Source organism: Heterodontus francisci, chromosome 4 (assembly GCF_036365525.1).
Source record: "Heterodontus francisci isolate sHetFra1 chromosome 4, sHetFra1.hap1, whole genome shotgun sequence".
NCBI classification, from domain to species: Eukaryota; Metazoa; Chordata; class Chondrichthyes; order Heterodontiformes; family Heterodontidae; genus Heterodontus; species Heterodontus francisci.
In genome coordinates, this window is record NC_090374.1 from 99,869,384 (window position 1) to 99,893,431 (window position 24,048).

A 24,048-nucleotide genomic window follows, 5' to 3' on the forward strand; every position below is an offset into this window, starting at 1 on the left:
CTAAAATGCCCATCTGAGACTTGGTCTCTTTTACTACAAAGCAAGCTAACTGGAAAAGCCCATAAGGTTGCCAGCTGAGAGTTCATCAAATTATGAACTGACCAAAAATGCTATCCTCCGGACATATGAATTAGTACCCGAAGCCTATCGCCAAAAGCTTAGAACCCTCAAGAAGCAAGCTAATCAAACTTATCTGGAGTTTGAAAGAAGTAAGCAGCTGGCTTTTGATCATTGGCTGAGGGCTGTTAAAGTACAGGTCAGGTATGAGAATCTCAGAGAAGTAATTCTGTAGAGGAATTTAAACACTCTCTCCCACTCTCCATAAAGACCCATGTAGAGGAGCAGCGGGTCCAGAGAGCCTGGCAAGTGGCCGAACTGGCCGATGAGTTTGCTTTGATTTATAAGTTAGTTTCCCAGGGGGAACCTTTCCTGATCACCCCCACAAATGTGAAAAGGACAAAGGGTGGGAAGGTGATAGCAGCCCAGGCAGTCCAGGGAGAGAAAGGAAAGCAGGAGACATAGGGGGCCCTCCTCCAGCCAAATGGGAATGTGCTTTGAACAAGAGTGAGTCCCGGAGACCTGTGTGCTTCCATTGTAATAAAGAGGGCATTTAAAAGCTGACTTCTAGAATATAAAGGGAAAACTGGGAGGGTTAATCAGGGCCCACCCACTTAGAGAAGAAGTGAACCTGATGGAAAGCACAGCAGAACAAGCTGTGACTTTAACTGCAGTAAGAGTGAGACCCAGGAAGTCTACTGCTGCAAGTGCAGGAAAATTTAATAGGGTTCCTGAGGGTTACCAGGTTTTGTGTCTGAAGGGAGAGTAACCCCAGACCTCTCAAGTGGGGCAAGGAAGCCCATAGTGATTCTCAGGGACACAGGGGCCACTAGATCCCTTTTACTGGGAAAAGGCCTGACCTTTCCTCCAGAGAGTGCAGTGAACGCCAAAATGGTGGTGAATGGTATTGGAGGGCAGTGTATACCTGTAGCTGTACACCGGGTGCACCTGGAGTGCGACCTTGTTGTGGGACCAGTGACCATAGGGATTGTCCTTAGTTTGCCTGTGGACAGAGTTGAACTGCTCCTAGGTAATGAACTGGCGGGAGTGAAGGTGGTAGCTCCCTCACCCCCCAGTAGTGAAAGAAAGACTGCAGGAGGTCAGAAAGACAGGGCAGTGGCGAAAGTGTCCCTGAATGTGTAGTAGATTAGGCCATGATCTAACCAGCTCCCTCAGAAGAGACTGCATTGGCACTGCAAGCAAATGACCATGAGGTCTGCCTGTCCCAGACTTTCTCTGGAAAGTTAGGAGATCCAGGGAATGAATTCAATGGATTTTCCCTGGCTGAGGCTCAGCGAGCCACCCCAGTATTGCGAGAGTTAGCACAGGCTGCCAGTCTGAAAATGAAGCAGAGGGAATCCCTGATTGCTACTATTTAATGAATGAGGTACTGATGAAGAAATGGAGTTCTCCTCACAGACCTGAGAGCAAGGATTGGACAGTAGTTCACCAGTTAGTGGTGCCACAGAGGTACTGGCAAGAAATATTAAGAAGGGCCCACGAGACTGCAGTGGCTGTACATGCCGGTATATGAAAGACCAAAGCCCACGTAAGACAGCAGTTTGACTGGCCAAAACTCCACAAAGATGTGATGGAGTACTGCAGGAGTTGCCACATGTGCCAGGTTGAAGGGAAACCCCAACCTACAATGAAACTTGCACCCCTAAGTCCTGTACCGGTGTTAGGAGGACCCTCCAGCAGATGGCTGGTGAACTGTAAAGGATCCCCGCCGAGAACAAAAAGGGACAGGCAGGCAAAAGATTAGACAGGGAAGGGGAAAAAGTGACCAAGGGGGCAGGTTAAAGGAAGTCCATGAGGAATTCTGGATAGAAACCCCTACTGTCCAGTCAGCCAACACCAAAAAATGTGAAAAGTTAGACCCCACTTCCCCTTACATAAATGCAGACTCTAGAAACATCCCACCAGAGTTGCTAGCAGCATTTACAGGAATCTGCAGAGGCAAAGCAAGATCTCTAGGGGGCAGAGAAACCGTGAGGGTGATGCCTCACCTAGCCGAAGTGCTACAGGGGAGCACAGTAGAATCTGCACACATACCTGCCAGCAGGAGTATCCCAGAGAACAAAGGGGAGATTAACAAAGAATCCTCCCCCACCGTCAGAGAAAAAGGGAACCACCCATCCCCTGAAGGCAAAAGCCTTTGCATGAGTGAGCAAAGCACTGAAAGAGAGTTCAGGATAGACCCTCCCACTACTGACTGTCTTGGAAAAAATTCCAATTTAGGGCTAATTAAATCTAACCACCCCCCCCCCCCACTCACCCCTCCCCCCCTCCCCACTTGGCTGACCTGTACAGGAACAAAGATCCTAGGCAGTCATGCCAATGGACAAACTGAATAAAAACTTCCCCAAAGAAACACATGTTTAGTGGGATGCCAAAAAGGGAGCAATTAAAGCAGCACTGGCACCAAGAAAAGGCTGACAATTTTAATAAGCTTTAGGATTTATGAATGAATGGGTATGAATGAGAGAAATGCATGGTTTTTTCTGTATCTTATATTTTCTCTCGCTTTTCTCAAATCGCATTTCATTCCCCTGGGTATGGAGGTGCCATGCAGGTCCCCACCTGTCAAGAATGAGGCACATTAATTTTGCCAAATGGACATTAAATTTCAAATTATTGCTGGGAAGAAGAAAAGGCCTGTGACAAGGGATTGTCAGGCCCCTGTCTGGGAAGACATTTTTGCATATTAACAGACAGTGTTTGGAACAGAGGAGCTATCCCCTGCTCCAATACAATCCACAACTAGATGTGGTCAAACCAGTTAGTCACATGACTAACCTGCTTGGCAGTCTGGGTTTTTTTCTGAATTATACAGTTTGAACTGAGAGCCAGCAGAAAGCAGAATGCTCCTGTCTGTTCTCATCTCTTTCTCATGGAACTCCAAAACCCATTGAAGACACATGAACCAAGAGAGAAAAGTCTCCTACATTGAACGAGGTTTAAGAAGAATACTGGGCTCCAACGAAAAGCAAGACCTACCTACAATCAAGGACTCTACAGCGAGCTTGAAGCACAGTAACAAAAAAAACTCTCTTCAGAGATTGCCTCAAACTTTTCCACTTTATTTTTCTTCTGCTCTTTTCTGTCCCTATTTGCATGTGTGTATCATGTATGCATGCTAGCGTGGGCGCGTCGTGTATCCGTAGGCATGAACCAAATTAGGTTTAAGTTAACAAATTTCAATCTTTCTTCTTTAGACCTAAGAAAACCTGTGTGTGTGTGCTGGTTTCTTTGGAAAGCAGTGAACAAGGATTCACCAAGGGGCAACTATAAACATGGTGTGTTTAAAAATTAAACCCTATTACAGTAAGACCAAAAAGCTGAAAGGGAACCCTAGACCTCTTTCTCACCTGGTCGTAACAGTAGTATTAGTTTTAAATGGAAACTAAATGTCTTAAGGATATTCCTGGAAAAATAGTGACTAGGACAGTTGTGTATTTAACATTTTGATGACCTTTCGTTGGCTGTTTGAATCATTGATCTGAAATGTTAACTCTGTTTCCCTCTCCACGGATGCTGCAAGACCTGCTGAGTATTTCCAGCATTTTCTATTTTTAATTTTAGTCCTAAGGGTTGTTGTCCTCACTCAACAATACCTGTGTGCCCCATTAGTACTGGTGCTACCTCCGCACCCAATTGTATAATTAACCCGATACAGAAAGTCTTTGGTAAATATTCCACAGCTATATTTGAGCTGCAAATACCTGTTGATCCATATGGGAAATAAGCAATCTTTTTTATATAAAATAAAAACAAGAAATGCTGGAAATACTCAGCAGGTCTGGCAGCATCTGTGGAGAGAGAAGCAGAGTTAATGTTTCAGGTCAGTGACCCTTCTTCAGAACTGTCAAATATTAGAAATGTCAAAGGTTATAAGCAAGTAAAGCGGGGGTGGGGCAAGAGATAACAAAGGGAAGGTGTAGATAGGACAAGGTCACAGAATAGCTGACCAGAAGGTCGTGGAGCAAGGGCAAACAATATGTTAATGGTGCGTTGAAAGACAAAGCATTGATACAGATAGGGTGTTAACGGACTGAAAATTGAACAGCCGCAAGTAAAAACATGAAAAAAAACCGTGGGTAAGCAAACTAAACAAACTAAGATCAAATTAATAAACACAAAAAAAATATTTTTAAAAAGAAAAAAAAAACTAAAATTGAAGGTAAAATGGGGGGCCCATCGTGCTCTGAAATTATTGAACTCAATGTCCTGTCCGGCAGGCTGTAGTGTGCCTAATCAGTAAATGAGATGCTGTACCTCGAGCTTGCGTTGATGTTCACTGGAACACTGCAGCATTCCCAGGACAGAGATGTGGGCATGAGAGCAGGGGGGAGTGTTGAAATGGCAAGCAACCGGAAGCTCAGGGTCCTGCTTGCGGGCTGAGCGGAGGTGTGCCGCAAAGCGGTCACCCAGTCTGCGTTTGGTCTCCCCAATGTAGAGGAGACCACATTGTGAGCAACGAATACAGTATACTACATTGAAAGAAGTACAAGTAAATCGCTGCTTCACCTGAAAGGGTGTTTGGTGCCTGGGATAGTGAGGAGAGAGGATGTAAACGGGCAGGTACTACACCTCCTGCGATTGCAGGGGAAGGTGCCATGGGAAGGGAACAAGGTGGTGGGAGTAATGGAGGAGTGGACCAGGGTGTCACGGAGGGAATGATCCCTTCGGAATGCTGACAGGGGAAGGGAGGTGAAGATGTGACTGGTAGTGGCATCACGCTGGAGGTGGCGGAAATGGCAGAGGATTATCTTTTGGATATGGAGGCTGATGGGGTGGAAAGTGAGGACAAGGGAACCCTGTCACTGTTCTGGGAGGGAGGGGAAGGGGTGAGGGTAGAGGTGTAGGAAATGGGCCGGACACAGTTGAGGGCCCTGTCAACCACAGTGGGGGGGAATCCTCGGTTGAGGAAAAAGGAAGACATATCAGAAACGCTGTCATGGAAGGTAGCATCATCAGAGCAGATGTGTCGGAGACGGAGAAACTGGGAGAATGGATTGGAGTCCTTACAGGAGGCAGAGTGTGAAAAAGTGTAGTCGAGGTAGCTGTGGGAGTCGGTGGGCTTATAATGGATATTAGTAGACAGCCTATCTCCAGAGATGGAGATAGAGAAGTCGAGGAAGGGAAGGGAAGTGTCGGTGATGGACCACGTAAAGGTGAGAGAAGGGTGGAAATTAGAAGCAGTCTTTTTTTCTGTAATCAATGCACATGCATATCCTTATTGTCTCTACAGATAAATTTTTACCGTCCAACTGTACTGCATTCATCCATGAGGTCGTAATCACTTCAGACAACGGAATCAAGGCACAAAAGTGTGAGGTGCAGTCATCCCTGGGAACATAAGAACATAGGAGCAGGAGTAGGCCATTCAGCCCCTTGAGTCTGCTCCACCATTCAGTTAGATTATGGCTGATCATCTACCTCAACACCACTTTCCCGCACTATCCCCTTATCCGTTGGTGGCATTAGTATCCAGATATCTATCAACTTCTGTCTTGCACATGGTCAATGATTGAACTTCCACAGCCCTCTGGGTTGGACAACTCCAAAGATTCACAACCCTCTGAGTGAAGAAATTCCTCCTCATCTCAGTCTTAAATGGCCTACCCCTTATTCTGAGAGTAAGTCTCCTGGTTCTAGACTCAACAGCCAGGGGAAACATCCTATCTACATCCACCCTGTCAAGCCCTGTAAGAATTTTGTAAGTTTCAATGAGATTATCTCTTATTCTTCGAAACTCTAGAGAATACAGGCCCAGTTTCCTCAATCTCTTCTCATAAGACAATCCTGTCATCCCAGGGATTAGTCTGGTGAATCTCCTTTCTTCTCCCTCGATGGCAAGTATATCCTTCCTTAGATGAGGAGACCAAAACTGCACACAATACTCCAGGTGCGGTCTCACCAAGGCTTTATACAATTGCAGCAAGACTTCTTTATTCCGGTACGAAATATCCTTTGCGATGAAGGCCAACATACCATTTGCCTTCCTAATTACTTGCTGCACCTGCATGCTGGCTTTTAGTGACTCATGAACAAGGACACCCAAGTCCCTTTGGACATCAACACTTCCCAACCTCTCACCATTTAAGAAATACTCTACCTTTCTGTTTTTTTGCTACCAAAGTGGATAACTTCACACTTATTCACAGTATATTCCATCTGCCATGTTCTTGCCCATTCACTTAGCCTGTCCAAGTCCCGTTGAAGCCACCTTGCATCCTCCTCACAACTTACATTCCCACCTACTTTTGTGTCATCAGCAAATTTGGAAATATTACATTTGGTCCCCACATCCAAATCATTCATATAGGTTGTGAATAGCTATGGCCCCAGCACTGATCCTTACGGTATCCCACTAGGCACAGCCTGCCATCCTAAGAATGACCCATTTATTCCTACTCTCTGTTTTCTTCTGTTAGCCAATTCTCAATCCTTACCAGTATATTACCCCCAATCCCGTGTGATCTAATTTACTTTTGTATCCTCCTGTGTGGGACCTTATCAAAGCCTTCTGAAAATCCAAATACAGCACTTCCACTGGTTCTCCTTTATCTATGCTACCAAGTAACATCCGCAAAAAATTGTCAAACATGATTTCCCTTTCATAAATCCATGTTGATTCTGCCCAATCATATCATTATTTTCTAAATGTTTATTTATCACAACCTTTATAATAGATTATAACATTTTCCCTACTACTTACATCAAACTAACAGGTCTGTAGTTCCCCATTTTCTCTTTTCCTACTTTCTTAAATAGTGGGTTCCATTTGCTACTTTCCAGTCTGCAGGAACTTTTCCAGATTCTATAGAATTTTGAAAGATAACCCCCAACACATCCATTATCTCTATAGCCACCTCCTTCACCACTCTGGGATATAGCTATCTGGTCCAGGGGATTGATCAACCTTCAATCCAGTTAATTTTTTGAGTACTACATCTTTATTAATACTAATTTCTTTCAGTTTCTTATTTTCACAAGTCCCTTGGTTCTCTAATATTTCTGGATTTTCTGTATCTTCCTCTGTGAAGACAGACACAAAGTAATTGTTCAGTTTCTCCGCCATTTCCCTATTTTCCATTATAAATTCTGCTGTCTCCACCTGTAATAGACCCACATGGCCATAGCCACTATATAGTTACATTACAGGCAGAAGACATTCAAGGTGTACTCTGAGTACATATCTAGAATCATAGCTTATTGCAGCTCATAAAAAGAGTCATTTCAACCCCTCACAGCCACGCCAGCTCTCAGAAAGAGCAATCCACTTAGTCCCATTCCTCAACTCCTTCTCCATACCTGTTGAATCATCTTCAAATGTTTAACCACTTGCCTTTAAAAGCTATTATGAATTCTGCTTCTACTGTTGTTTCATGTCTTCATAATTCTCTGTTGTTTTAATGATGCGGAGGAGAGTAATCTGCTTAAGTAATCCATTGAGAAAATAGTTTTGTGTACAATCTGAGATCAGCAGATGCACATCGGTATGTTGAAAGTGGATAATATTGTGCAGTTAAGCAGGGTACAGTTAGTAGGGCTATCGCCCCTTTGTACATGCTTTGTCATTGTACCAATGTGGGACAGTACCTTTTTATTGCAGGTGGAGGTGGCATCAGTGGAAGAACTAGCAAATATTCAGGTATCCCCATTTGCTGGTCTGCTCTTATGGGATTTCTCTGTGGGGTTAGCAGTCATTGCTGTAGAGGCCAGCACTCCAAAGGGCTATCCTTTGTGTTTCTTCCTCATAAAATAGGTATGGCTGCTTCCTATTTATTTAGAGATACAGCACTGAAACAGGCCCTTCGGCCCACCGAGTCTGTGCCGACCATCAACCACCCATTTTATACTAATCCTACATTAATCCTATATTCCTACCACATCCCCACAATTCTCCTACCACCTACCTACACTAGGGGCAATTTACAATGGCCAATTTACCTATTAACCTGCAAGTCTTTGGCTGTGGGAGGAAACCGGAGCACCCGGCGGAAACCCACGCGGTCACAGGGAGAACTTGCAAACTCCACACAGGCAGTACCCAGAATCGAACCAGGGTCGCTGGAGCTGTGAGGCTGTGGTGCTAACCACTGCGCCGCCCCAAAATCAATGTTAGTTTCATGGCACCATTACTGAGACCAGCTTTTTTAAAATTAATTGAGTGAGTTGTGTTTAAATTCCACCAACTGCTATGGTGGGATTTGAACCCATGTTCCCAAAGCAATTGCCTCTGGCTTACTAGTCCATTGACAGTTCCACTACACCACCATTCCTTTCTTCCTAGAGAATGTAGATAATGTTTTGTTATCAGATACCATCTGAATATTAATTGAGTAAAATCCTTTCTGTTCATCTAGGTCATGGGATTGATAGAAGGAACTCTGATGCCTCCATGCCCATGTATTTGAGGGAACCCTGCTACCCAATGGAAGCTCTGTACCCTCTCCTGCCAGTGCCGCCTTTCCACGGGGAATGTGATGAAGGTATTGCCTCGTGCAACCACAGCATTTGTCATTTGCTTAATACATGTGTACACTATAGACTCCCTGATGTGGTTTGAAAGGATTCAGTAGCATGATAGCTTTACTTCTATAAGAACTGCCCCTGTCCCAAATGTTGCCATCATGACATTCAGCAGCCTGTCTTGTAAAAGAGAGATAGCAAAATAGGACTCCTCTAACATTCCCAGATACATGTGCATAAATAGGGTCCTATAAACACAGGTTTTAATGTAGGACAGATAAAATGCCTCAGGTAACATTGCACCTGCATTTTTTGTCCCTTTATAAACTTATCTTATTCACTTAAGTCACACATTGCTATGGGAACACCCAAATGATTTCCCATCCTCATCAATCCTGTGGTACTATTTAAGTGACAGCAGAAACCAAGAATAATGAAGAATTTTTTTTTTCATGGGATGTGGGCATCGCTGGCTAGGCCAACATATATTATCCACCCCTAATTGCCCTTGAAAAAGTGGTGGTGAGCTGCCTTCTTGAACCGCTGCAGTCCATGTGGGGTAAGTACACCCACAGTGCTGTTAGGAAGGCAGTTCCAGGATTTTGACCCAGCGACAGTGAAGGAACGGTGATATAGTTCCAAGTCAGCATGATGTGTGGCTTGGAGGGAACTTACAAGTGATGGTATTCCCATGCATCTGCTGCCCTTGACCTTCCAGGTGGCAAACAATGTAAAAATGACAGATTACCTAGCAAAACCAACGAATGAATGGAGCTAAATATAGTCACACAAGTAAATAAAACAACCAACAGTGCAAACAATAATCTCTCTATAAGAAGCCTGCTTCACCAGGCCAGGTTCCCAAATTCCTGATGCATCCATTTCATATGAGTGGAGTGCACAATTTGGGCACAATCTCACCCAATGGATGTAATGGAAGACATTCAGCGACAGTGTTAACCGGGCAATAGTGAATTGGCAGGCCATTTTGCATCCCTCATGATTTTTATTTCCATTGAGTTCAGTTCACCAATTCCCATTTTATGCAATCACACAAAGACAAAATGACCCTCATTGTTGCCAAATTCAGTGTGAAACCAATAGATTCAATAAATATTCCGTGCTCACCTGGTGTGCAGCTCATTAGTATATTAAACTCACACTGGAATTTGTGAATGGGTGTAAATACAGTTTCATTCTGGACTGCCATTTTCTGAATGGTGATAAGTCGGCATCAAAATTGCCATCAGGTGAGAAGTTATATGGGGTGTTAATATGAGATACCATTTGGTTGTGTGTTTTCAAATACTGTAAATATGATGACCCTCATTTAGAATATAAAATACATGCAGACATTATTTTACTGATATTGGTTTATAGGTTGATACTCTGCCATGGCAGAATACATTGATGAGGTGAGGTTTGTGAGGTCTGTAACAAAGATAATGCATTGTTTTCATTAAAATGCAATCTGTATGGACTATATCTACCAACACTAGAAACTCTTCAGTTGTCATGTTTATCTAAGGAAGGAGAGCAGGCCACTACATTTTAATCACTGGAGTTTGTCAGGAACGAAAAACAGCTAGCTTCCCACAAATCAACAGACATGTACCCTGATAAGGAGACTGAGTTTGAAACGCCCAGCAATCACCCTATTGCAATGCCCATTCTAGTCTGATCAAAGAGCTTTAATTTGTTGCAGATAAATGCAGTACATTATAACTCTATATGTCACTGGATGCTTTTAAAAATTAGGAACTGGCCAATCTATGTCATGTATGATAAATAATATTTATTCAGGGTTGACCTACATCTGAAGTAGTTCATAAACCATAATAATGAGGATCATGTAGAATCATGAGGTATATGCTATTAAGCAAAAAGAATTCTGCTGTGTCATATTATTGGCACAGTACATTTTCTTTGTGTAATAATTTTACTCTTTCAGTTAATTATGTGTTTAAATTGCACCAATCAAATCTAATCTATAACACGTTAAAAATTTTGCATTTGTGTGCGCTTCCTGGTATTACGTTTTTATCAAGCTTATGTTAACTTTATCCTTTGTAAATTCCTGTGTCCCCATTTATAATGCAAACTACCTGTGTAAGCATGTTTTACTGTACTTACACTATTCACCACTACTGGCACTGTAGCACCTTAGTTTTATATCTCCCAGACCCTCAGTCTGTACTGCAGAGAAATTCCAACGTTTCAATCAACTGTACCCTATAACCAAATTACCATAAGTTTTGTTATTTAACAATAAATGTTCAAAGTAATATATAAAAATAAAGACAGAATGTATGACTTTACATTGGGACTGAGTTATCTCAGCACACTCTGGTCCAATTATTTCCTCTGCTGTAATGTCACATCACCTGAAGATGACAGTATTTTTTGATTCTCCACGTGCAATGCCATCGTACATAGAGCCATAAAGGGTTACAGCACAGACAATCATTTGGTCCATCATGTCTGTGCCAGCTGTTTGCTAGGGCAATCCATAACTAACTGCCCAGTTCTCTATTCATGGCATTGTATGTCCCTCTGCTTCAAATACTTACCCATAAGCATAAAAGATGCAATGGTCTCTGCCTCATGCTTTCCCCGAGACAAAGCATTACTTGTTTTGCGACAACCTTCTTCAAAAATAATTTTCTCCTAACCTCTCTGCTCACTTTCTTAATGACCAAGGAAAATAATCTTTCTCTATTCACTCGTATCAAAATTTCTAGTGATGTTGCTTGTGGGATACCAGGAGAACATATAATGGCTGAAACATCACCTGCTTCATTTGGTGGTGTTTATTGCAGCCAGCATTTGTTAACATTTCTTGCTTTCCTGCCACGATAGCCCTTGAAGAGTAAGCTTGTCAGTATTGTCAGTATCCTGACAGAGGACACAGATAGTGAACTTGAGCAGGCAGTACTGGTGGAGGCACAGTGCACAGAAGAGGAGAGCCAAGTGATGATGGCAGAGGAGGTACAGGAGCCTCCTGGAAGATGATCACACAGATGGCATCTTCAGAACCCTGCTATTTGGGAACATATGTGCCCTGACAAACTGATGGCTCCTTTTCATGGGAAACTAATGGAAATATTGTCCTTTGCAAACAAAAGTTTCTTTCACTCACTTACAACATTTGTGGACATCCACATTCGCTGGCCACCACCGAGCCCCCTGTGGGAGAGGCGGGACATCCGGTGCAGTAAGAGTTTTTGACAGTTGTGCAGCAGGTGCTGGGGCCCTATTTTAAGCACCCCAACACCTGCTTTCTGACAGCTGTCAAAGAAATACTTACCTGACCGCTGAAGAGTGGGGCTACTGTCAATCAGGCAGCAAAGCAGAAAGTGCTGCAGAAATCCAGCAGGTCAGGCAGCATCTGTGGAGAGAGAAACAGAGTTAACTTGTCCAAGTTCACAGACCTGAAAGTTAATTCTACTTCTCTCTCCACAGATGCTGCCTGACCTGCTGAGTTACCCCAGCACTGTCTGCTTTTCTGCCACATACTTACCCTGCTGTGTCCCAGTGTCCTGAGAAGTTGTGATCCTCTTCTCCCACTCAAGTGTAACATTCCTTTTTGTAGGCGTGTCGCACCTGGGTGAATTATCGTAAATTTGCACATTCTAGGACGTGAGACGTAATAGACCATAAAAGGTATTACAGAGGTTTACAGAGAACACACTGACACAAATGGGAATGCACAGGTGTCGCAACAATGTAAATACGTCTTTCACTAAATGTTCCTCACCAACATGTGTGTCCTTTTCTCTGTGCGAATGATGTGTGCCAGCATGTAGCGCCAATGTCACATCCCTTTACACTGTTGGCCCTTCAGGAGAGCGAACGTATGCAATAACATCATTGCCATGCCACCATTACTCATGAGTGTCTCCACGGATGCAGTGACATGGACATTGGCTCAGTCAGTTGCTGCCTCTAATGGTTTACACAGGGATGCGGCAGATGTGGACTGGTGCACAGCAGATGAGCAAGGCTGATGTGTGGCTTGCAGAGCTCATGTCAGTTCCGATGGAGCAGACAGCCTTGTCTGATAAGCCACTTCCGTACATCCCTAGCTCACTGCTAGCCCTGCCAGCAGAGCCTGGGTGCCATCTGCCCTCCCAGGTGTCTTTTATGTTGTAGGTCCTCAGCGTCCTCATAGTCTGAGGAGGAATGCTGTTGACAACTCTCCTCATCATGCCAGGCCTGGCCCCTATTGGGTGCGTAGTTGTGCAGAGCAGCAAAGAAAGGAGCTGGCCTTTTCGGCCTGTAGTACAGGGCATCATCCTATCCATCCAGGCATTGGAGGTGCTCTTTCAGCATGCTGAACTCCTGCTCAATGGTGGCTCATGTAGCTCAGTGGCTGGCATTGTATCTCTCCTTTGCAGCAGTGGTGGAGTCTCTCACTGGTGTCGGGAGCCATGTCTGCAAAGGATAGCCCTTATCTCCAAGAAGCCATCCCTCCATCTGAGCCAGTTCAGTGAACAGGGGTGGCAGCCGGGACTGGCGCAAGACCCAGGTGTCATAGCAGCTGCCTAAGAAGCAGTCACACATTCGCTGCAAGCATCTGCGGTGTTCACATACCAGCTTCACCTAGGTTGAGAGGGCTCCTTTAATGGTAATGTCTGCAGGTGGTAGCCTGGCAGTAGGCCTGATGGCCACATGAGTGCAGTCTATGAACATTACAACCTATGGTTCTCCGGCAATGGTACCAGAACCAATGGCCCTCTGGGCCTGGCTGTGAGATTCTGTCCTGAAGCGGACATACTCACTGGCCCTCTGGTGCAGGACATTGGTGACCTCCCTGATGCAGCGGTGCACAGCTGACCTTGTGACCCCACAAAGGTCTCTGGTGGGCCCCTAAAAAGGTGCAGAGGCATCAGGCTTGAGAACTGCTGCCACAATGAGGAACAAAGGCATGGGATGTCCACCGGAGCCCTTGGGCTGCAGATCATCCTTGAGCAGGGCACAGAGACCCTCTCGACATGTACAATCGCCTCTGACACTGGTGCTCTGACATCCGATGGGATGCCATGTGGGGCCTGTAGATGCACGGCAAACGTAATGGCAAGCCTCCCTTGGGGGCTGCTGCTCACGACCGGAGGCCTCTTCGTGCATTGCACCTGCCTGTTGATATTGCCTCTGGGGCATACAGATCCTCACGAGCAGAGGATCACACAATGTAGGATGAGCCATACCTATTTCCATGTGATAAATAAAGTTCAACCCTTGATGTATTCGAAGGTTCCTAACAGGGCATGGATTGGTGTTGACGGGTACATCAGCTGCTTTCTTGGATCAACTATGTGGCGTGCCATGGCATTGCCCATCTTGGCCAACACTCAGAGTGGCACAGCATGACCACATCAAGATCCTACCAGTTGAATCGTATGCCCCCACCATCCATACAACGTTAATGCTCCTGCCCTTTCTGGCACCCTCCCACACACAGGGTGCCTAGTGTGCCATTGACCCCTCACAAATACGAATGAACACAGAGTATACACTGTTAACAGAGGGATGGTACACAGTACCTTCCTTCATGCCAGCAGAGCTTTCCCACCAGTAATCCCAGACCCCTTCCCTTTAAGAATGCAGAGTGAGACCCCTGTGTATCCCCCTTCCCTCCTCCCTTTAATAATGCAGAGTGAGACCCCTTTAATGCCCCCCTTCCTCCCTTTTAGAGTGCATTGTGAGACCCCTGTGTATACCCCCTCACTTCTCCCTTCCAGTATGCAGAGTGAGACCTCTGTAATGCCCCCCTCCCTTCTCCCTTTATGAATGCAGAGTGAGATGCCTGGAAAGAAATTTACCTACTGCCACAAAACCTTCTGCCTCTGTGGACCCGCTGGCTTTTCCAATCGTGAACGGACGGCACGTGACGGCCGCCCATTCATCGTAAAATCAGGAAGTGTCAATGGAGGGGTGGCGGGCTGCATAATCAGCAAAGGTAAGTACCGTTTACCATATGCTAATTGAGGTGGTGCCGTCGTGCGGCAGGGGATCACACCGAGGTCCCACCGCCACTGGTAATATGCAGCGGGCACTTCTCGACGTCGCGGGTCGAGGTGGGCCTCTCCCTGCAGTATTTTACTGGCCCCCGCGCCGCGACCTGCAGCGTTGAGGGGCCAGTATCATTCAGCCCTAGAAGTGCACTGGAACCCCAAAAGGATATTCCAATCACTTGCTGCAAGTAAATAGCAGCTAGAAGTAAGACTATTGTCGGAATGGTGTTGTTATGTGATGCATCAAAATCACTTTATATAGGAAGAGGAAGAAATGTACTAAAGAAAATTCAAATGAAACTTCATAATAATCAAACATTTCAGCCAGCACTGAAACTTCTAAAACTCCTCCTCCAAATCTGCAATATTCCTTGAAGCAGGGAAGGCTTTTGCTGTTATGGAGCCCTAACCGTGGGGTTCGCTGTGGGCATTCCCATGTCTGTCTTTACAATCAGAGCAGAACATGAAGAACATGATGAGCAAGAAGAAAAATAAATTATCCCCTTTTGCCTCTGACCCCTCCAAAATGCTTCTGTGTTGAATCTCACCCAGTGAAAAACCCTCTTCAGAGAACTATCTACATTCTCCTAGGTTTTCTCTGAAATAGTGAGCGAGGAAAAAATGGGTGAATGATAGCATTAGTGAGAATACAACTGGTAGGATGAAAGGCCACTCACCTCTTTCTTTCGACTCCTCCTCAGTGATTTGGATGATCTAGAAGAAAAGAAACACAGCAGTTCCTCTACAGCTTTTGGAGGTGCCCAATCTGTTTCTTATTTTGTTTGCACTCCCAATCCATTATACAAGAAAACTGCAGATAGTTCATGCAAACCTGCAGCTGCAACTGGTCTTTTGTCAATATATGCAAGTGCATGGTACTTCAGGGGTGTTTCCTCATAAGGGTCAGAGGTCTGTTGTTGGGGTCTGACGGTGTGTGACTCCTGGTGGTTATGAGCCACCTTCCCTTGTGAGGGATAGGAGAAGAAGACATGAGAATAGTGATGAAGTCTGGGCAGAGTCTTTTGTTATAATAGTTTAATATATCAGGCTATTTGAGGAACCTAAAATCAGAAAGAACAGGAGTGGTCGGTTATGGAGTCTTGGGCAAGTCTGGCACACTAAGACAAGGTCCATTTGTAAATAGCAGGTGATGCAGGTTAGGAAACGAGATCAGCGGATACAGAGTACAGTCCTAGTGCACCACAAGATACTGAAAGAAAGAGTGTCACGCATGTAGAAACTGCAAGGGTTGATTAGGTGGAATTCCTAGTGCAACCTTGTTCTTCATCGATTTCCTGCCCTCGACTCCAGTCAGTCTCTCCAGCTGTGCATCCCTGTTAGTAGACACCCAGATCATAGCACTTAAAATTTGCTGTTCTTCTGTTGCCCCTTGCATCATTCTCTATGTGGCCTGCTTCAACCAATGTTTTCACTTCCCTTTAAGACAGGTTTTAAATCCTATTGCTGCACAGGTGTCCTATCTAAATTCAGACAGGGGCAGGACTGGGGCAGCATGGCAGGCAGAAGTTCTGAAAACTGGCAGCATAACAGGATCTATGAATTTTAAAAAGCTAAGCAATTATCCCTATTTCATATTGAAGATCTGCACTTTCCTGAGATTCACTACCTAATACCATTGTGGGAACACCATCATCAGAGGACTGCAGTGGTTCAAAGAAACAGCCACCAGCACCTTCAGGAATGGATAACAAAAGTGAGCTTATTAGTGCCCCCCCCCCCCCCCCCCAACATCCTGAGTATGAATAAAGAAACTATGCGGAAAGGGGTTCTGCAAAACTTGAAATCTAGCATGGGAACAATTTGCATAAGAATCAGATGTGAAATGAGGCTTGTGCTGGTCAGCAACACAGAAGGGATTCTGGAAGCTACTTGTCAGCTGCTTTGTCCATTTTGCTTTTTCCCAATAGATTCCTTCAATTTTCATGTGTTAATGTAGCCTATCTTATTTTGTGTTTGTTTTTAGCTGTTGACTCTGCATAAAACTTTTCTAAATTTTTTATGCCTCTTCATGCTAACTACTCACACGGAATGTAAAAGCTTTCATTCAAGCCAGTCACTTGTTATTATTCAGGATTATCACTTATTGGTTCCCTTTGGACCTGCGCTTCTTGTAAGTAAACAAATGGCAAGCAAGACAGCACACAGCCAAAATAATCAAACTGATGTTAAGAGTTGATAATTTTGTAGCAGGTCTAGCAGCATCTGTGGAAAGAGAAGCAGAGTTAACGTTTCGGGTCAGTGACCCTTCTTCGGAACTGAAGAACGGCAGTTCCGAAGAAGGGTCACTGACCCGAAACGTTAACTCTGCTTCTCTTTCCACAGATGCTGCCAGACCTGCTGAGTGATTCCAGCATTTCTTGTTTTTGTTTCAGATTTCCAGCGTCCGCAGTATTTTGCTTTTATGATAATTTTGTAGTTCCTCTGCAGTAATTTAAGAAACATTACAGGGTTTATTGAGTGAAATTGTAATCATTCAAATAATGGATAGAAAATCATAGAGGCACGTGCCTGAATTCCCAAAATGCACTCCTAGCAGGGGAGACTCCATGTTGGATGTGCACTTTTGTAAGATTAACCCTACAATGTATTTACACGCATGTCTGCATGCACTTCCCTACAAGATTTCTTGTTGCTGAAGACAGCCCAAAACAAATGTCTGTAGCTCTGTCTAAAAGGGCATTGTAATCAACTCAAAATTCCAGTAACCTTCACTGCAGGAAGTGATCCTTTTGCTTTAACATGATTTTATTGCATGTGGTCAGCATAAATGGTTCTCTGAGGAAAACTATTTCATACTAGAGTGAAGCATTGCTTTTGCCACTTCCTGATTATAGTCAGCTTTTCCCCCTCTTTCATTGGCAAATTGGGAGTGACAAAAAACCAGAAAAGATGAAAAAAGAGAGGCTTACACATTGTTTTCTTAATAAAGACATATATTTGTATTAAGTGTAGAACTGTAAGTATAAATCTCAACATAAACACTGTACTGACAGGACAATGCTCTAGTTCTCCAACTTGTTATAAAAATGTAGCTGATAAATCACTCAAACACTTTCATAAAAAAACACAAATGATCTGTCACTTTAATGACATTTTCAGTTGTTTCCTTCTTTTATACTTTTCAACACTGAAACTAAGTATTTCATTTTGATCGCTTGATTGGCTGCAGTGGGACATTTAGAAAATCCTGAAATATCAATAGTGTAGTAGAAATCATTTTTATCCTGTCATTTATTATGCCTACTGGGTATTATCTGTGGCTTTACAGAGCAAAATATCATTAAAAGTTTCAAAACTAATTGTTGCTTTTGGAGGTAATGGTTGGACATGACCTATCTGTTCATCTTTAAAGAAAGAAATATTGAGGAATAAAATTCCTTGTAGAATTTCTACAGGTGAAGGTGACTTTTTATTACCACAATCTGTTGGTATATGATGTTAGTTCATTCAATATTGTCTTTTTAATAACATAAAATAGCTAATCTTTTCCATGTTGAGATGTAACCATATTTAAACAGACATATTTCATTTTGGTGATCTAACTAAGCAATAATTGGAACATCTTAAATGAAATATGTCCCTAATATTTAAGGAAGACCACTTCTTTAGTTATCACACTTCTTAACAGTGGATGCAGGGGGACACAAAAGTTTAAATGAATATTTCTATTAATTTGCATATATTTCATACATCTCAAATTGCTTCGGCTAACCAATTTTGGAGTACACTAGCAGTTCTTGGAACAGACCTTTGCAAACGCTCAAACCTGCAAAATTCAAGGAGGTGAAACCAGTGGAATAAGAGATATAGTACAAATAGAAATTCAGTTGTTGAGTTTTCACAGCCTATATGGACAACCCAAATATCGTAGCTATGTTACAGATTTCTTCTACTGGAATCAGGAACAATTTGTTCTTTACTGATTGTGTATCTTTGCAGTATCAGTGTCCTCTCTCAGGTCACTATCCCCAGTGTCGAGACACTGGTCATGGCTAGCTAGTTACGTTGGGTGGGTCACATCGTCCGCATGCCTGACACAAGACCCTGAAAACAAGCTTTCTACTCCGAGCTTCATCACAGCAAGAGGTTACCAGGAGGGCAGAGGAAACACTACAAGGATGTCCTTAAAGCCTCCCTGAAAAAAAAGTGACATCTCCACTGATATGTGAGAATCTCTTGCCCAAGATCGCCCAAAATAGAGAAGAAGCATCCGCAAAAGTGAAAGCCAATTCGAACAACATCAACATGCCCAGGCAGTGATCAAGTGCAAACAGTGGAAGGAGTGTTTGGAAATTCGAGCATCCCATTCACTCGCCTCACCAAACACCACCTGCCCCATCTGTGACAGAGTGTGCAGATCCAGAATTGAGTCTCCTAAGGACCCACAACACTGGAGTGGAAGAACGTCATCCTCGTTCCCGAGGGACTGCCTAAGAAGAAGATCTTCGGGCAGGTTTTGGACAGAAGCCAGTAGCCGAAATATAGTTAATTTTTAACTTTTTATCTGTTAAGAAATAAGAATGTTCTGAGGAAAGTAACAAGGAGAAGCTAGTTGTTCCTGCGTGAACGGAGGGAAAATTGAATTGTGAGGCATTGGCAGATGGCTGGGAACAGACCACTTACCCACCTTTTGGCCAAAGATTGATATGTTGTGTGGGAGGACTTTAGCAAGGGAGTAAAATAGCTTGAGATAGTTATTCTGAAATAGTAACAAGTCCTCAAGTCCTGAAGAGACTCCCTGCTAAACTGTGTCATTCATCCATCTGTGTTTTTTAATTGTGTCGACTAACTTCAATATTAAGAGCAGGTTACGAAAGCTGTCATGGAGTTTGTGATACAGATGTGGTATTCATTTTGATGATTCACAGCCATTTTTAGACACAATAACATTTGAAATTTATTTAAAATAAAATGATACAGTAGTTATGGAGGCAACGGCAATGGAGGCAATTACTGCAGCATTACCCGTAGACATTTGCCTCTCAATGCTGATAAGCTGATGCAAGGACAATATATGTAGAGAAGAACCAAATCTATAGACTTTATTTTAACATTGGATATTCTTTGATAGTAGAGTAAATTCAGCATAAATGCAGGAAAAAGTTAGGAGATATTTTTAAATTAAATGCACAGGGTTATTAGGATACAGAATGCCATGCCAGAAACTGTAAGAAAAGCAGAATCTATAATAGGAGCAGGAGTAAGCCGTTCAGTCCCTTGAGCCTATTCTACCATTCTGTTTGTTCTGAACCTGAACTCCATTTACCTGCCTTTGCTCCATATCCCCTGATACCCTTACCTAACAAAAATCTATCGATCTCAGTCTTGCAAGATTCAATTGACCCAGCCTCTGCAGCAATTTGGGGGACAGATTTCCAATTTCCACTACCCTTTGTATAAAACATTGAAAAAGGGAAGTAGATGAATAAAACAGCTAGGGAATGGGACTAAACTTGCCAAACCTCCTTTGACAGCACCTTCCAAACCTGTGACCTCTACTACCTAGAAGGACAAGGACAGCAAACACATGGGAACACCACCACCTGCAAGTTTCTCTCCAAGCCACACACCAACCTCACTTGGAACTATACCGCCGTTCCTTCACTGTCACTGTGTCAAAATCCTGGAACTCTCTCCTCAACATCACTGTGGGTGTACCTACACCAGATAGACTGTAGCAGTTCAAGAAGGTGGCTTGCCACTGCCTTCTCAAGGGCAATTAGGGATGGGAAACAAATGTTGGCCTTGCCAGCAACACTCACATCCCACAAACGAATGGATGGACCAAATGACTTACTTCTGTGTTGTAAAATTCTGTCACTAATATGGGGTACCATATTTGAAGAATTGCTCCAGTGTGGGTTGGTGTAAATTCTTTTAGTATTGCACCCCTGACTAATTACAAGAGTGCTTTATAATTTTTTCTTTGTTAGAAAGATATTAGACTGTGGCCGGAATTTTACGCCGCCCCAACAGGTCGGATGGTGGCGTGGGGGCGGTGTAAAATTGAGCGGCAGGCTCCGGGAGGCCTAACCGCCCCAATTCCGCCTCCGACCAAGTTTATGGAGGTCCGGCGGGGGGCGGGGGCATGAGAGGCAGCCCGCCCGCCCAAGGCCAATCAAGACCCTTAAGTGGTCACGGGTATTTTACCCGTGGCAAGCGGGTGTGCCGGGGACGTGAAAAGCCGCCCAGCTATAGCTGTCAGCCTTTCCGCACCCTGGCGGTGGGGGCTGGCAATCAGGCACAGGGTGCCCAATTGAGGGCCACCCCCGCCTTCCAACCCAACCCCGGGATCCAAGACGCCCCCCCTCTCCCCAGACGACCACCTTAGCCTCACCAGGGCATGACCGATTCCTCTGGTGAGGCTGCCCAAACTTACCTTCTGTCCCGGTTCCATTGCGTCCTCCTCAGTCGGCTGGGCTGAAGTCCCAGCAGTGGCCACCACTCCCGGTGGCACTGCTGAGACTAAGAGCTGCCGGCCCGCTAATTGGCCGGCAGCTCACTGAGGCGGGACCTCCTCCCTCAAGTGAGTGGAAGTCCCGCCTCGGGCCAATTGAAGCCTAGGGATCCGTAAAATACGGGACGGATCCCCTGGCTGGGCGGGAGCGGGATCGGCACCGACATTTACGTCGGAGTCCATCTCCCGTCTGCCCAGCGTAAAATTCCGGCCTGTATCTTGTACATTTTCCATATTATTTATATGGTTACGGGATATTACTATAGCATGCAATTATGCTTCATTAAAACATGTAAAATGGTTGTCTCCAAAATATTCCTATTGTAATATGGGTGGAGAATTCTTGAAATGTAACGAATTGGAATGATTATAAATCTAAATGAAAAGATGTAATATGCTTAGCCAGGAATTTATTTAATTTGAAAGTAATCTGGCAAATATTGCTTAAGTAAAATTAACTCTCAAATTTTAATCTTTAAAATACAAATAATTTTAGAATGCTATATTTGAGTTTTTCTCCCTCTTAGTTTCATCTTAAAATTGAAACAAAGGCAGGGATTTTGTGAGGCCGCCGAGGCAGGATCAGAAGCAAGGGAGGGGATGGAATATCGTGACGGGTGGTCAGGGCAACGGCGGGGCGGAGCAATTTTCCCAGGGGCAGGATAGGCCAACGACAGCCTTCCCACCCAGAGGCCAATTTGAGGCCTATTAACAGCCAAATAAGGGCCTCTTCCTGCTGCCACTGGGATCTTACCAGCAGTGGGGGGGGCTTCTGCCGTGTGGGCTTGGTTGGGGGGGTGGTTTCCCTCCTTAGTGGACTGCATGACCACCACCCCCCTCACCGGGGCCTTCCGGACTGGTCCCAGAAATGCCGTCTCACCTACCTCTGTTCCAGGGTTCCACCACTGGGCCTCGCTCTGAGGCTTTTATAGTACTGGTAGTGGCCACCAGTCCTGGTGGTGCTGCTGATACTGCTGAGCTGCTAGCCCTGTGATTGGCTGGCAGCTCTTGGTGGCGGAATCCCCGACCTTCTAAAGTGTTTAAAGGGATGGGGATCCCGCCTCCTAAAACTTCGATTCAAAAAGAAAGGAGGATCGCTCTGGCAGGGGAGCACAAAAAGGCAGAGGCAGGGCTCCCCCCACCTTTTCAGCTCAGTGCTGGGAACCCTGCCTCCAACACAAAATCCAGCCCAGAAATACAATGTTGATGAATCCAGAGTGCAGGAATCAGGCTCAATCCCTGACTAAATTTGCTGTTCTCAAGTTTTGTTGTTGTTGAGAGTTGGTGAAGAAGGCTAAGCATATCCCCACAGTGTGGGAGTGTCATCCATAGACTATTGCTTGTTTGGTAACAACTGGATTAGAACGGCATTGTCAAATGTCTAAGAATACTTGGTTACTTGGCCTCTTGATGCTGGCAGAGAAAATCAAAATATAACAATTGATCAGCTTACTTAGACTTTGAAGCTTAGATGAGGATCAAAGAAATCCCAATGTTTTGGTATTGTTTGACCCTACAGTCTATCTTTTTTTCATCTACTGATGGCCAACTCTAGTTTTACAGATTTTTTTTCTGTTTTTATACTTAACTCATGCTCCTAGTGATTGTCCCACTAATATGCATATCTATTTTACATTCAAACACAGGAGAAGCAAAGCAACTATCTCAAGAAGGGAAAATGAATAGCTCTCTACTAATGACTGATGAAATTCAAAGTGCATTACCAGAGGTACATAAATAATAACTAATGCTAAGCTAAAATAAATTTGTGAAGCTGTTTTCTAAAATAAAATCTAGGAAGTGAATTTGAGAACTTTCTCTCTTCTGTTCAACACAATGTATGTTTGTAAACTAAATATTGAGATAAGCCCATAGGGTAGAAATTCGTCTTGCATGGTAGCGCATTACCGCCTCAGCTGCCTTTTATCGATCCACCCTTCAGTTCTGTTGACTTCAAATAAGCTGAATATTGGACGGGGAATATAGAGCATAAGAAATAAGAGCTTGAGTAGGCCATTCAGCACGAGAAGCCGACTTCACCATTCAATAAGATCATGGCTGATATTCTACTTTAACTCCATGTTTCTTCACCATACACATATCCTTTGTACCCAAAAATCTATCAATCTCTGTTTTGAATCTGCTCAACAACTGAGCATCCTCAGCTCTCGGGGGTGCAGAATTCCAAAGATTCACAACCCTTTGAGTGAAGAAATTTGGCCTCATCTCAGTACTGAATTGTAAACCCCTTATTCTGCAATGGTGATCCCTAGTTCAAGACTCTCCAGCCAGGGAAACAGCAACTCTATCAAGCCTCCTTATGAATTTTATATGCTTCCATGAGATCACCTCTCATTCTGCTAAACTCCAGGGAATATAAAAACAAAAAGTGCTGGAAAATACTCAGCAGGTCTGGCAGCACTTGTGGAGAGAGAAGCAAAGTTAACATTTCAGGTCAGTGACCTTTCATTAGAGATAAACACACATGCAGATAGAGACAGAAAAAGTAGAAGGAATAAAGGGGAAAAGTTTGAGGCAATATCTGGTAGTTACTGTTGTTACGATCAGGTGAGAAAGATGTCTAGAGGTCTTTTGCTGTCTTCACCTGGTCTTACTGTAACAGGGTTTAATTTTAAACACGCTGTGTTTTGAGATCCCCCTTTGTGAATCCCTGTTCACAGATTTCCAATTACAAGGCAAAGAAATGAGCACATCAGGTTTTCTTTAGGTTTAAAGAAGAAAAGTGAAATTTATTAAATCTTAAACTCTAATACGGTTAACACCTATGCGACGCACCCAATCTAGCATGCACACGCAATATGCACATGCAAATAGAGACAGAAAAGAGAAGAAAAAATAAAATGGAGAGGTTTGAGGCAATCTCTGAAGAGTTTTTTTTACTGTGCTTCGAGTTCGATGTAGGGTCCTTGATTGTAGGTAGTCTCGGTTTTCGTTGGTGTCCAGTATTCTTCTTAAACCTTGTTCACTGTTGGAGACTTTTTTCTCTTGGGGTTCATA

General features: G+C 44.0%; 1 protein-coding gene across 1 annotated transcript in view; it reads left to right on the forward strand.

The window, feature by feature from the left end:
• Positions 1–24,048, forward strand: part of LOC137368805 (coiled-coil domain-containing protein 186-like) — a 320,706-nt gene that overhangs the window by 106,781 nt on the left and 189,877 nt on the right. The window contains exons 11-12 of the mRNA XM_068029009.1: positions 8,433–8,558; positions 22,677–22,759. Of these exons, the coding sequence (XP_067885110.1) occupies positions 8,433–8,558; positions 22,677–22,759 (209 nt within the window). The remainder of the gene's footprint in view (positions 1–8,432; positions 8,559–22,676; positions 22,760–24,048) is intronic.